General features: G+C 46.4%; 1 protein-coding gene across 1 annotated transcript; it reads right to left on the bottom strand.

Annotated features, from left to right (window-relative positions):
• Nucleotides 1-11,573: 11,573 nt before the first annotated feature.
• Nucleotides 11,574-14,051, bottom strand: LOC109763544 (uncharacterized). The gene is made up of 3 exons (XM_020322387.4): nt 12,917-14,051; nt 12,552-12,787; nt 11,574-12,393 (listed from the first exon to the last, which is right to left on the bottom strand). The coding sequence occupies exons 1-3, from the start codon at nt 13,878-13,880 to the stop codon at nt 11,734-11,736; spliced, it is 1,860 nt and encodes a 619-aa protein (XP_020177976.1). The 5' UTR covers nt 13,881-14,051; the 3' UTR covers nt 11,574-11,733.
• Between the last annotated feature and the right edge of the window lie 933 nt (nt 14,052-14,984).

The raw sequence follows: 14,984 nt of genomic DNA, 5'->3' as shown, positions 1-14,984 counted from the left end.
AGTGATTCCATCAACTCCAACGGCATAGTTGAGTGCATGAAAACGGCCTAACGCACCTTACTCTTCGTCTGAAAAGTCTGCAACATGATATGTTGCAGCACGAAACGGGTCAGCACATGGAATATGCTGGATAAATAACACAGTAGAGCAATGAACAGATAAATGTTATCACTACATGCATATATGGCTGGTGGAGGCTCTATGGTTATATTGTTTTGCAAAAAGCCAAATTTTCCCTACAGCAAAGGAATAGATTTTATTTAACTATCATGGTGGTTGAACATCATTGAGAAGGTTCCTCCAACTCAATCCCAATTAAAGTAATCATTAACATCCCAATAAATTAATTTTAGACTGATGAGATCAAATCAATAATTCAAGTACCAAATACTCAAGTTGTCCATAACTGGGGACACGGCTAACCATGATTAGTTTATACACTCTGCAGAGGTTTGCGCACTTTTCCCCACAAGACTCGATCTCCTCCATTTGATTTCTCACACTACATGGTGTTTGAGAAACGGATGACCGAGACACAGTCTTTCAGAAGCATTAACTCTTTACTCTGGGTAGACAGTTACACCTACTTTCCCTCTACATCTGCTAGCCTACCACTGAAAGAGGTCACGCAACATACTCAACTATGCCAGAGCCCATAATGGCTTGTGGCTGCACACAGAAGTTTCTAGCATGAATAATCTTACGATCCCTTTGAGCCTGGGTGGCGGACCGTAGGATGATCACACGGGTACTCCGGGATATCCTAGGACAACACTGGATTCTCCAGGTGCCCACGAGCAATCCACCCAGATGTGTATTAAAGTTGCCACCTTAAGTTGAACCATTAATTTACAAACTCACATCTGTCATGGATACACTCAAACCCAATCCACGTCTATGAGCAGAGCATGGCAATATAAGCATAACGTAGAAGTAACTCCCAAGGGTTTGATAATAAAACAGGTAATAGGTTCTACCTCATCAGCTACTTCCCAGACCCACATGTTAAGAGATCCTACTCATGCAATGTGTGAGGGTTGAAACTAATGCATAAAAACAGGGTAATAAAAGGGTATGATCAATGTGTTACTTGCCTTGCTGACGATCCGCAAAACCTAGGGACTCGTAGTAGCATGCTTCGCACTCCGGGAATTCTATCGCAACAAACAATAACATACATAAGCACTCAAGCAAAGATGCACAGGTAAACTCAAATAAGAAGATCGAATCCGAAAACTCAACTGAGGAGATTCGATTTGCAAAAAGAATCAAATCAAACGGAGCAACGAAACTCAAACTACGAAAGAAACAAGATCCGTTTACTAATCTGGACTAAAATCAAATTTTACAGTACCAAAATCTTGTTCAAGTTGGTTAAACAGAAGGTTTTGAGACGAAGATCTAGGCGCCTGTTTCACCTGATTTGGATAAACGAGCGAAAAGATATACTAGAACGAAGATTAGGGCAGAAATCGTGATCGGAAATAATCGCGGAAAAACCCTGGAAAAATAAAAAGAGACGAACAGGCGAACGAATGAACGTTCGCTGTCTGCGGCTAACTAATGAACAACGTTCGTTAAAACGAACGTACGGACGAACATCCGCTAAGTAACTAAACCGAGAAAAAAACCGAACCGATCTAATAAAAAACGAATCAAGGGTTTACTAAAAACCGATCGGTTTTCTGAGAAAAACCGAGACGGCGGCGGCGGCGGCTGTTTCTACCTCCGGCGAGTGGCGGCGGCGGCGGGATCGGTGGCGGCGGCAACTCCGGCGGTAGGCGGCGGCTCCGGCGGGCGGCGGTCGGCGGCGGCGGCGGGTGGCAGCGTCGCGAGGCGGCGGCGTCGAGCGGCGACGGCGCGAAGTGGCGGTGGCGGCGCGAATTTCGAGGCGGCGGCGCTAGGGCTTTCGGGCCTCGCCCTTTAAAGGCCGGGCGGTGTCTGGGTCGGGCACGGCCCGTTAGGTCGGTGCACCTTTTTTTTAAATAATCCTGACGCGGAAAAACAAGTAAAAGAAATATTAAACGGAGTCCAAAAATCCTGAATTTTCACGGTACTCTAATAATATTGCGGACAAAGTGAACATTTATTTGGGCCTCTAATGCAATTTTTAAAAACGCATATTTTTCCTAATTCAAATAAAATAGCAATAAAAGTCCAAAAAATTATGTATTTGATTTTAATATGTTTCCTCCAATATTCCCTTTATTTTTGAGAAGTCATATTATCTCCTCTCTTATATTTTAATATGAAATATTTTCGGAGAGAAAAATAATTAAAACCAAAGTGATCCTTGTTTCGATATTTGATAAAATTCAAATATGAAAAACGTGAAATCCTCAACTCTCTCCGTGGGTCCTTGAGTTGCTTAGAATTTCGAGGATCGCAAAACGAAATGCAATAAAATATGATATGCATGGATGACCTATGTATAACATTTCAAATTGAAAATTTGGGATGTTACATTATTAACTTTGCATCTTTTGGCATCAATATTATGAATATGGGTATCACTACGATCGAGATTCAACAAAAATAGACCACTCATCAAGGGTGCATGACCATAAAAGATATTACTCATATAAATAGAACAACCATTATTCTCTGATTTAAATAAATAACAGTCTCGCATCAAAGAAGATCCAGATATAATGTTCATGCTCAACGCTGGCACCAAATAACAATTATTTAGGTCTAAAACTAATCCCGAAGGTAGATGTTGAGGTAGTGTGCCGACGGCGATCACATCGACCTGGGAACCATTTCTGACGCGCATCGTCACCTCATCCTTAGCCGATCTTCGTTTCATCTGTAGCCCCTGTTTCGAGTTGCAAATATGAGCAATAGAACCAGTATCATATACCCAGGTGCTACTACGAGCATTAGTAAGGTAATATCAATAACATGTATATCAAATATACCTTTCATTTTGCCATCCTTCTTATCCGCCAAATACTTGGGGCAGTTCCGCTTTCAGTGACCAGTCCCTTTGAAGTAGAAGCACTCAGTTTCAGGCTTAGGTCCAGACTTGGGCTTCTTCCCGGGAGCAGCAACTTGCTTGTTTTTCTTCTTGAAGTTACCGTTCTTGCCTTTGCCCTTTTCCTTGAAACTAGTGGTCTTGTTAACCATCAACACTTGATACTCCTTCTTGATTTCTACCTCTGCAACCTTAAGCATTGCGAAGATCTCGGGAATTTTTCTTTTCCATCCCTTGCATATTATAGTTCATCACGAAGCCTTTATAGCTTGTTGGCAGTGATTGAAGAACTCTGCCAATGACACTATCATCTGGAAGATTAACTCCTAGCTGAGTCAAGTGGTTATGATACACAGACATTCTGAGTATGTGTTCACTGACAGAACTGTTCTCCTCCATCTTGCAGCTATAGAACTTGTTGGAGACTTCATATCTCTCAACTCGGGCATTTGCTTGAAATATTAACTTTAACTCCTGGAACATCTCATATGCTCCATGACGTTCAAAACGTCTTTGAAGTCCCGATTCTAAGCCGTAAAGCATGCCACACTGAACTATCGAGTAGTCATCAGATTTAGCTTGCCAGACGTTCATAACGTCCGGAGTTGCTCCTGCAGCAGGCCTTGCACCTAGAGGTGCTTCAAGGACGTAATTCTTCTGTGCAGTCATAAGGATAATCCTCAAGTTACGGACCCGGCCAGTCCGTGTAGTTGCTACCATCATCTTTCAACTTAGCTTTCTCTAGGAACGCATTAAAATTCAAGGGAACGGTAGCACGGGCCATTGATCTACAACATAGATATGCAAAAACTATCAGGACTAAGTTCATGATAAATTTAAGTTCAATTAATCATATTACTAAAGAACTCCCACTTAGATAGACATCCCTCGAGTCATCTAAATGATCACGTGATCCATATCAACTAAACCATGTCCGATCATCACGTGAGATGGAGTAGTTTTCAATGGTGAACATCTCTATGTTGATCATATCTACTATATGATTCACGTTCGACCTTTCGGTCTCAGTGTTTCGAGGTCATGTCTGTACATGCTAGGCTCGTCAAGTTTAACCTGAGTATTCTGCACGTACAAAACTGTCTTACACCCGTTATATGTGAACGTAGAGCTTATCACACCCGATCATCACGTGGTCTTTCGGCACGACGAACTGTCGCAACGGTGCATACTCAGGGAGAACACTTATACCTTGAAATTTAGTGAGGGATCATCTTATAATGCTACCGCCCTACTCAGCAAAATAAGATGCATAAAAGATAAACATCACATGCAATCAAAATATGTGACATGATATGGCCATCATCATCTTGTGCCTTTGATCTCCATCTCCAAAGCACCATCATGATCTCCATCGTCACCGGATTGACACCTTGATCTCCATCGTAGCGATTGTTCGGAGTCCCGGATGAGATCACGGACATGACGAGGAGTCTCGAAATGGTCGAGAGGTAAAGATTGATATATTGGACGATGGTATTCAGACACCGGAATGGTTTCGGAGTGGTTCGGGTATTTTTCGGAGTACCGAGGGGTTACCGGAACCCCCCAGGTAAAGTATTGGACCTCATGGGCCATAGGGGAGAGAGAGGGCAGCCCACAAGGGGGTGCCCCCCCCCAAGGGGAGTCCGAATAGGACAAGGGGAGGGGGCGCGGCTCCCCTTTCCCTCTCCCTCTCCTCTCCTTCCCCCTTTCCCCCTCCGTAAGAAGGAAGGGGGCGAATAGGACTTGGAGTCCTAGTCGGTTCCCCCCCCTATGGCGCGCCCCTTGGCCGGCCTCCTCCCTCTCCTTTATATACGGGGGCAGGGGGCACCCCAAAGCACATCAATTGTTCTTAGCCGTGTGCGGTGCCCCCCTCCATAGTTTACTCCTCCGGTCATAGTGTCGTAGTGCTTAGGCGAAGCCCTGCGCGGATCACATCACCATCACCGTCACCACACCGTCGTGCTGACGAAACTCTCCCTCGACACTTTGCTGGATCAAGAGTTCGAGGGACGTCATCGAGCTGAACGTGTGCAGAACTCAGAGGTACCGTACGTTCGGTGCTTGATCGGTTGGATCGCGAAGACGTTCGACTACATCAACCGCGTTAACCTAACGCTTCCACTTTTGGTCTACGAGGGTACATGGACACTCTCCCCCCCTCTCGTTGCTATGCATCTCCTAGATAGATCTTGCGTGATCGTAGGAATTTTTTTGAAATTGCATGCTACGTTCCCCGTCACTACTATGGGCTCGACTTCCACCACATGTCCCCGAACAACATTTTACACCTCGCCTCCTTCATCGCGGTCTGCGAGGCCTTCCTCTGCATCGAGCCACACTTTGGTCTATGGCTGAAAATCTTCGGCGTCAAGCCAAAGTCTAGCGGCTCCGATCTGGCGGAGTGCTGAGCGGACACGGTTAGCAAGAACCAGAATGCAGACTGGTTCAAAGGCGCCTTTATCAAGACGGTCAAGGAATGGCATCGCGAGTGGTTTTATATCACCGAGCCGCTTTTCGCCGGCCAGATGGAAGCTCAAGTCCTGGAGGGAGAAGGGCATCGTCTAGGGGAACCCAGAGGAGGTGGAGGCACTGATGAAGAAGATCAAAGAAGGACCTCCAGCTAGCCGACGTAGTCAACGTCATGCTCCACCGCCGCAACCTCCCGATCCAAATCCGGGCCACCCCGATGTGGGAGCACAAACCCGAGGAAGCGGGGCTCGTCCTCAACTTCTTCCGCTCCACCTTGGCCGGAATGTGGATGCGGCTCTTCAAGCTGTCCATGGACAAGATCCCTAAGGAAGGGGAGGACCTCGGCTTCGAGGTCGGCTACGATGCCCCACCGGCAAGTGTAACACACACATTCATATTCTTCTTTTCCTGTAAGGTGCGACAGATTTTGATGAATTGCCTCGTTTTATATTTGCAGAACTGGGCATCCAAGATGCAGCAGATGCAGTGCCCGGCCCCACTGCCAGAGGAGGAGAGAACCCCTCTGCTCACGGCGCTCCTAGTCGAGAGAAAATGGGATATTTGCCACTTTTTATACGTGGCTTCTTAAAATTGCCACTTCGATGATTGGCTTCGCAAAATTGCCACTCAGCCCGTTGACTCCTTGATTACCATGCCACTTTCATTCTTTTACTAATTTTCTTTTTTCTTTTCTATTTGTAAGCATCAGAAAAGACCAAACTACCCCTAAGGTTGTGTACACGTAGAGAGTATTCCTATATGCTTATGCATCTGGTTCGACAGAGAAACGAGCCAAATTTCTGGTCGTCGGTAAGAGCGCCTTCCGCGCCGCCCGCCCGGTTGCCGTCGGCGCTGGCTGCTCACTCCGCCCGACCATCGTCGTCGTTCGCCTCACCTGCTCGTACGCCGTCACCGCTCAGCCAACCCGCCTGCCGCCCGTCCCGGTCGCTGGGCCGCTTGCCTGGGATGCGGAGGAGAGAGGGCGCGTCCCAGGAGGAGGGGAGGAGGCGGAAGGATATGGCACGTGGCCGCGGAGGAGCTGCCGTCGGCCGGCAAGAATTCCTCTGGACGATTGTCTGGCGCAAGGATGATGTGCAGAGAAACTTACCCACAGATTCAGTTTTCTAGAGTGAAAGAGTGTTTACAAGTGCTCTTTCAGTAGCGAAATAGAGTCGTGTTACATAGGTGTGTCAGATTATCCTGGTGCTCGGGTATCAGCTGTGATCATGCCCCTTTTCTTACATCATCTGTTCATGTTTTGTCTCAGAAACCAACTTTCTCATTCTTGTATCAGCTGCCAAATGTGCTGCTGGTTGTTGCTATGCTGCTATGCAAATTTCTCAAAGACTGTAACTGCTATGCTCTCGTGTTGGTTCAGGGATGTTGCTCGACCTATGTGAATATTTACCCAAATGTGCTGCTGAAGAGTATTCCAGTTGTTATTGGTGAACATGTTTGACTGAATGTCACACATCAGTGGATTCAAGCGATCGGCGGCACGGGGCGTCGACAAGATAAGGCGATTGGTGGCACGGGTCGTCGACAAGATAAGGCGATTGACGGATGGGCGGTAATCCGTGATGTGTTTGGTTCAACGAAGGGTTGGTTTCCCAAACCAGAGCGTCGGAAAAGAAGTGAGGAGAAGGGAGAGGCCCGGCCGGCATGCCTACTTGCGACGAAGAAGGGGGAAGTCCGGCAAGCGTGGCTGCTCGCGACGGGGATGGGGAGAACACAAACAAAATTTAAAAGTGAGAACAATTTTTTGAAAAGGTGAACATTTTTTGAAAAATGCGAACAAAATTTTGAAACTCCAAGCATTTTTCTACATGATTTTCTTTGGAAATTCCGAACATTTTTAACAGTGCGATTTTTTTTTGAAAATGTGAACAAAATTATAAATTTTGAACATTTTTCAGAACATGAACAAAACTCAAAAAACATCTTTTGAAGCGATTAACAAATTTCGAAATTCCAAACATTTTTGTAAATTGTGAACAAAATTTTGAAAATGTGAATTTTTTTGGAATTTGGGACATCTTTTTGAATTGTAACCTAAAATATGAAAACATGAACTTTTTTGAAATTGCGAACAAAATTTTGGCAATGTGAACATTATTTAAAAAATATGAACAAATTTTGGCTACAAGATTTTTTTTTCAAAATTCTGAACAATATTTTAACTTAAAAAGAAAAGAAAAAATAAAGAAACGAAAGAACGGAAAGAGACTGTGAAGAAAACCCGAAAAAACCAGTAGAAGGAACAAAAGTTTTTTGGAAAATTCCGTGAACTGGTTTTAAGTTTTGTCGCTGCTTTATGTTTTTCTAGGTTGCGCGTTGTGGTTCGTCAACTTAGAACGAGTCAGTCGGGGTGGCTAGCGCGCGGCGTGTACAGAAGGTGCTGTTTTTAATCTCGCGAGAAGGGAAACGACCGCAAATGGGCCGGCCCAGGGTGAGCTGCGCCCTGTGCGAAGGCGCGACAACTTGCCGCAATAAGCGGCGTATAGGAAATTCCGTGTAATCGGGCGACGGTGGAAAACTGTCGAACCAAACACGTCGATAAAATCTTTGGTATTTCTTGCGCATTAGTATGCACCATGAACTTCTGCATGTGATGATACAAGACCCCATTCATGTGGACTCGGTTGCATGAGCAGTCATATGAGCTAGCAACTGGGTCGACAATAACCATATGAATTTTCTTGGAACTAGGATCATTACGCTGTAGCTCAAACTGAAACAGATTACCTTCTACCGCATCTATAGTCAAAGATGTTGTTTCCTCCATCATCTCCTTGAACTTGGCAAACTATAATGCTTCTACATACAAAACATGAACACGGATGCTACAAGAACATGACATAGCTGAAACAACAGAACATGGACATTCAGAGCTTCTACCAAGCATGACCGGTGCATCACAAATCTACACATATAATGCTTCCATCGAATTATTATAACAAAATACATACAACTATCCCAATAATCACACGGTCTTGCTGCCTAATGGAGAAATATCCATTCAACACTAACTAGCATCAAACGGAGCCCGATTCTCGTCAAAATCACCCAAAAAACGAAACAACAGGTACAGTCTTCAATTTACGTCTTCGCCTCCGTTGACAAAACCGGGGAATTTTTGAACTGCCGATTAAACCCACCTGCAGCATCTCCTCCTTCCGAACTCAAGCCAGGCTGCAGCATCTCCTCCTGCTTCGGAACTGATGCCAGACTTGGACCACCGGAAGCACGATGACGATCTGCAATAGGGATCCCGATACTCAATCTCAAGCATCAGGTGCGCCATTTTTGCATAAACTGGACAAAATCATCTGGACTAGGAAACATGCTCAGATGGAGGAGGAAGGAACGGCTTGAGGGAGAGAACCCCGATAGTGGAGGGCGTTGGTTGCAGGAGAAGGCGCGTGTGAGGAAGCACGCAATTAGCGATCCTAAACACCCTCCCGCGTGGGTCCTAGGAAGCAGATTGGACGCCCCTAATTCTTCTGATCCGATGGTGCAATGACTAGTCTGATGGATGCATTGCATACCAATGCCTAGCAGCGCCCAAGAAGAATCACCAGAACCAAGCGATGGCATTCACTTCAGCAGATTTGCTTCTTCTTTTTTTACGCTGGAAACCAACTTTCCATTACTAAGCCCGCCCAGCAACATCGCTGGCGACAATAGCTGACACAAAGTCCGGGGCTTGCTCAAGCCAGGAAGAAACTACACCACCTGCCCGGTAGCCAAACACGGCTAGTTCATGGGCCACTTTATTACACTCGCGCTTACAAAAGCTAAACACGAAAGACTCAAAAGTTCCCAAAGCAAAGACTGAGACTCCCTCAGGAGCACGCCAATCGTTGAACGATCATACTCATCAGAGTTGAGAGCATTAACCAGGACAGAGGAGTCTGACTCAAATATCACCCTATGAATGCCCAGTTCTGCAGCAGCTTCAACGGCCCTCACACAGGCCGACATCTCAGCATGCAGCGGCCCAGCCATGTGCTCCAAATATCCTGAACGTGCAGCTAAAAATTCCCCTTGAGAGTTCCTGACAACACAGCCCCAAGCGCCCCTGCCAGTCTCCGCATAAAGAGAAGCATCAAAGTTAACTTTGTGTGTGTTATCCGGGGGTCTTTGCCACTGGAGTATTTGCTGGCTAGCAACAGAGGCGTTCGCAACCTTCGTACCAGCTTTGAGTTCCTGAATGTGCTGCCTGATCGAATAAACTATATCATCAGCCGATCTCAGCTTGCCCCCAGCATTCACCTTATTTCTGGCCGACCACCCCTCCCACAGCAGGACAAAAGAAGCATCTCTCTTATGCGCCACAAGGGTCCATAGATGTTCAAAAACCACAGCTGCGTTCTTACACTGTAACAGAGCTAGCCTGGGATCTTCCATGTCCATGTCACTCCATATCCTTTGGACAAATTTCCACTTTAGAAACAAATGCCCTCCATCTTCATCCAGGCGCATACACACAGGACATCTAGTATCAAGCTCAATCCTTTTCCTCTGAGCATTCATGCAAAGTGGCAGACTGTTATGTGCTAGTCGCCTCGCCACAAGAAGATACATACCTTCCCTGGAAATGCTGATTTCCAGATTCTATCCCACTGCATGCTACCTCGGCCACCTGCCGACGAGGAGCCCACCTGGCTCCTCCTCTTCGCATCTCACAAGTGTGCTCCCAAATGGTACGTAGAGCGGACTGTGAAATGACCCTTAGCATCAGGATGCCAAGCAAAGTGATCCGCCATTCCTCCTCTCAATGGTATTTTCAGAATGTCCTTCACGTCCTCGGCACAGAAAATGTCATGTAATAACGGCTCATCCCACTGCTCAGTCACAGAGTTGATTAGATCGCAGACCTTCAGGACTTGAGCACATAGTGTGTCTGGTGCTTCCAGAAGTCGCCATCCCTGCCTAGCTAGCATTGCCATGTTGAAAATATGCAAGTCACGAAGCCAAGTCCACCATCCTTCTTTGATCTAGTCATCTTCTCCCAACTGACCCAATGGCATTTGTTCATTTTATCTTGCTGACTCCACCAAAACCGCGCAATTAGTGCACTGATTTCTTCGCAAACTTGCTTAGTGAGATCAAAGCACGACATGGCATAGGTTGGGATCGCGTATGCAACCGCCTTTATGAGCACCTCTTTCCCTGCTTTCGGTAGTAACTTTTCCTTCCATCCTTGAATCCTCTGCCATATTCTCTGCTTCAGACATTCAAACTCTTTGCTTCTGGATGCACCGATATGTACCGGGAGGCCCAAGTACCTCTGGTTATGTGATTCTGTTGCAATACCCAAACTAACAAGAACACCCGCTTTTGTTGCCGCACTTGTCCCCTTACTAAACATGGCAGTGGATTTGTCCTTGTTGATTTTTTTGGCCAGTTTGCTCCTCATATACAAAGCTAAAATCTGTTGTAACTTTGCTGCTCCTTGCACATTTGCCTTCATAACTATAAGAGAATCATCTGCAAAGAACAAGTGATTAATCTTTGGTGCACCCCTGCAAATCTGCACACCTTGAATGGTTCCCTCCTCCTCTGCTTGCTGCAACATTCGGAAAACGCTTCAGTACACATAATGAATAGGTACGGGGTAGAGGGTCCTGTTGTCGGAGACCCCTTTCAGGCACAATTGTCTCCTATAAAGCCCCAATTAATTTTAACTCGGTACTTATTTTTTTTTGCGGGGGAATTTTAACTCGGTACTTGACGGACTCTTTCCAAAAAGCTCCATTCCACCCGTCACAAGCCTTGCTCATGTCTAGCTTGACTGCAACCAGCCCCACACGACCACCCTTTCTCCTATGCATCAGGTGAGTAATCGCATATGCCAATAACACATTGTCTGCAATCATCCTCCCCAGAACAAATGCGGACTGTGTTGGCGAGATGATTTCTGGCAGTATCTCCTTCAACCGGTTTGCAAGAATCTTGGGAGATAAGTTTGCAGAGTACATTACAAGTCTAATAGGGTGGAACTCCGTTACTCGCTCAGGCTTTTTCACTTCAGCAGATTTGTTGAATGAATCATTTAAGTAAGAACAATGCTGCCAGAGTGTTAGCATAGATAACAAAAAGCTGACGAGAACAAGACCTATACACAAACAGTCAGATATTTTGTGACATACTGGTCAGTACCACATTACATAATAGGATACACTAATACAATACACAACACTGGAAATACAAAATACACTTCTACAATACAGAACACTGGAAATACTAAGTCTGACAGCTTTCATAACGCCTGAGCACAATCAAACTTCCTCACTTCCCTCCATTGAGATCCACAGCTTGTCTTGAACTAGACGGGACCAAGCAACTGTGATTTCCAGCTCAGAGTCGCCAAGGTGACACACATCCTGAGTTATATTGCATTTCTGGGCCTTGATGGATACTTCACCTTTGATAGCCCCAGACTGCGAGTTAGCATGTATGACAACTTCAAGCGTTCCACATAATTTTACAGAGACAACATGCCTTGACAGATTAAGGTAACCCTTTGAACAACTAGTCATTGCTCCATCTTGAAGCACAACTTGCCGAAATAAAGGGTGAGTACTGTTAGGCAACCTGCCTTTCCGAGGCCTGCCTTTCCGAGGCAGAGAGAAGCAAACAACTCTGCCACCGTTTTTGAAAAGACTTGGTGTCTCTTCAGGAACACGGAGACGGATACCCACGATAGTAGCCTGGACTGATTCATGAAGTTCCTCTGAGCTTAACACCATTGTGCATAAGCCTCCGACAACAGGGGTATATAGAGTACATGACACTTTACCGCTGTAATACCAGACACGAGTCATCAACGCAATATCTTCAGACTCTGTTCCAGCCTTCACTTTGAGCTTGATTTCCACATGAACAGGTTCCTCACATACAATTGCACGAGACGGGCCAGTCAAGTGCAAAAAAGGATCCTGCATTCACCATTCATTAATCAGTTTTGCTAAGCTAGCAATTTAGTGGGCAATCGCTTGATGTGTGTTCTTAACAAGATGTGTATTTCTAAATGCATCAGTCATAACTAATTAACGGACCAGGAAAGATAAAATAGGAAGAAAAATACTAAACGGACCTCTTGATTGAGTATTTGGCAGTTATTCCTTCGACGGGAAAAGAGTATGTTGCGATTGTGATCCACATCGTCTCTTGCAGCTATCACGCCGTACACTTCCATCGGCCACTTCAAGCCTGGAACATCTTCTATTTCTTTAACTTGGATGGAGTAAATCTGCAGAGTGCTAGCAACAAAAGCCGCAGATGGGGTGTTTCCTGGTGTACTGTGTGTAAAGTGCATAGGACTCAATGAAGCTGCAGCCATCAGAGGGGAAGACTATTTAGAGATTATGTATGCAGTATGCTTGTTTGATACATGCAGTTGGAAAGAAGAAACGCAATGAACAATGAGCAGATATATGGCATGAACGAATGTTTACTCACTCGTCTCTGTGAAGGTACCATATAATCTGGACCAATTCGATACCCAGCCACGACGGTACTCATCAAAGAACTCCTCATCCTGTTTATTGTGCATCATGGCCTTCCTGAGCTTCTCTTTTGCTTTAACTCCCATCTCCTTGGTTTCCTCTATCTCCAATTTTATCTCTGTGGAAGTGGAAATCTTCGGCGACACCTCGCACTTCCCGTTGGCTGCCTCCAGAGTATCATCGGAAATTATTGGTGTCGTCTCATCCACCTCATCCAATTTGATTCTGGCTCTTAACCTGATTTTGGTCATGTTGACCGACTCCTTGAACAGCTCGGAGAACAATTGAGAATTGTAACTAAGATGTCCCATCTGATCCAACCGGGTGCAAAGCTGATCCAACCCGTTGAAGATTGCATTCAGTCCATATTCATAGTAGGTCAGCCCCTGCTTCTTGGTTGCTGATCCACCCTTGTCTTCAGTCCTAATCTGAATCCTTTCCACACCGATGTTCTCCGAGACTTGCTCTTTGCCGGGAATCTCGCTGTTCTGCACCTTCTCCATCATCTGCAGCAAATTTGTCACCTCGCTGTACATGTTATCCATGTGGATATGGACCTCGTCACTGCTATAGTCGCTAATCCTCAGCTTCTGCTCGGCTTTCAGCTCCGTGACCTTCTTGGAGATACGACTGAGTAAGGAGCAGATCTCAGCCCTGACCATCTCCGTGGCCGACTGAGTCCCCGATTTTGTCCCCTCGTGCTGGATCTCCGACAGCATGTTCTCCTTCATCCCCTCAGTTTCCCCCATCTCCAATTTTGTGTCAACAGAAGCGGAAATCAATGCCGCAACCTGACCTCTCTTGTTGGCTACTTCAATCTCCGATTTTGTCTCCTGATGCTTCCTCCTCTGGATGTCAGCACCATGGCCGATGCAGTTTCCAGATTCACCACTCTCGCCGTTCGCCTCCCCTTCCATCTCCACCTCACGAGGCCGCTCTCCGCCGCTCTTTGTCTTTCCGCCGCCAACCCCGTCGCCCTTCTTTCTTTTCCTTTAGATTTAGATTAGATAGAGGAAGAGACGGTCTTTGCTAGGGTTTCGGCTAAGGGAAACGTTTCCACCCGGCGCGCCGGCCAAACCGTTGCGCCGGACGCGCGCGGGCCACGCGATTCAACTGGATCGTACGACCAGGGAGACAACGCACTCATACTTTTTTCTGGCCCACGCACTGTATTTCTCTTATTTTTTCTCTGTAGCTCTCTCCTCCACTCGTCCCTTCCCTTTTTCTTCCCCAGCTAGAGCACAGCTCCATGGCTACCCTAGGTGCTGCTACGAGGGGGGTTCTCCAGCTTGGCCGTCCCTCTCCTGATCTCCTCTTTCTCTCTCTCTCTCTCTCTCTCTCTCTCTCTCTCTACCTTTGAAACTGCTACAACCATAGTCGCGATTTGCTACAATCCCCCACAGATGCTGCTACATCCCCCCTAGGTGCTGCCATGAGGGGCAGTCTCCAGCTTGACCCTCCCTCTCCTCTCCCTCTATCTGTGAAAGTGCTACCATCATTGTTGCAATTTGCTACAACCCGCAACAAGGCGAGCTGCAACCTGTAGCGCGCGAGCTGCATTGGTTATATGGCGAGACGTGTTTTTGCTGCATCCGTCGTAAATGTTTGCTACTACCATCATCGAGATTTGCTACATCATTAATGGTGATGCTAAACATGCGACGGCGGTGAACACATTTTTTGCTGCAACCGCGGTCATTTTTTGCTACGACCGGCGACATAATTTGTTACCACCCTTCTTTGGCGGTGACCGGCGAAGAAAATCAGAGAAAAACTGCAACCGACTATGAGAAAGCTTCAACCCGCTTCTGAAAAAGCCTCAACGAGAGAGCGGTAAGCTGACAATGGCGTGCGGCAATGATAGGAGTTGCTTTTTTGCTGCAACCGTTGTTCGCGTTTGCTATAACTGGCAGGCGGTTTTGCTGCGACCAGAAACCGGGGGAGGTACACTGCGAGTTCGTCCATGGAGCGCTGCGGCCGGCGACCGCCGCCACCGGAGCTGCGCCCCGTCGTTAACCGGA

The sequence above is a fragment of the Aegilops tauschii genome, chromosome 2 (assembly GCF_002575655.3).
Source record: "Aegilops tauschii subsp. strangulata cultivar AL8/78 chromosome 2, Aet v6.0, whole genome shotgun sequence".
Taxonomy (NCBI): domain Eukaryota; kingdom Viridiplantae; phylum Streptophyta; class Magnoliopsida; order Poales; family Poaceae; genus Aegilops; species Aegilops tauschii.
Note: the sequence above shows the minus strand (reverse complement) of the source record. Positions and strands in the feature narration are given on the sequence as shown.

Excerpts from the sequence above, each read along its gene's own strand:
- LOC109763544 (XM_020322387.4), bottom strand. The coding sequence starts at position 13,880 with ATGGAAGGGGAGGCGAACGGCGAGAGTGGTGAATCTGGAAACTGCATC. Across the intron at positions 12,788-12,916 it reads TGGTACCTTCACAGAGACGA|CTTCATTGAGTCCTATGCAC; the intron begins GTGAGTAAACAT and ends TGATGGCTGCAG. Across the intron at positions 12,394-12,551 it reads GCCAAATACTCAATCAAGAG|GATCCTTTTTTGCACTTGAC; the intron begins GTCCGTTTAGTA and ends TGGTGAATGCAG.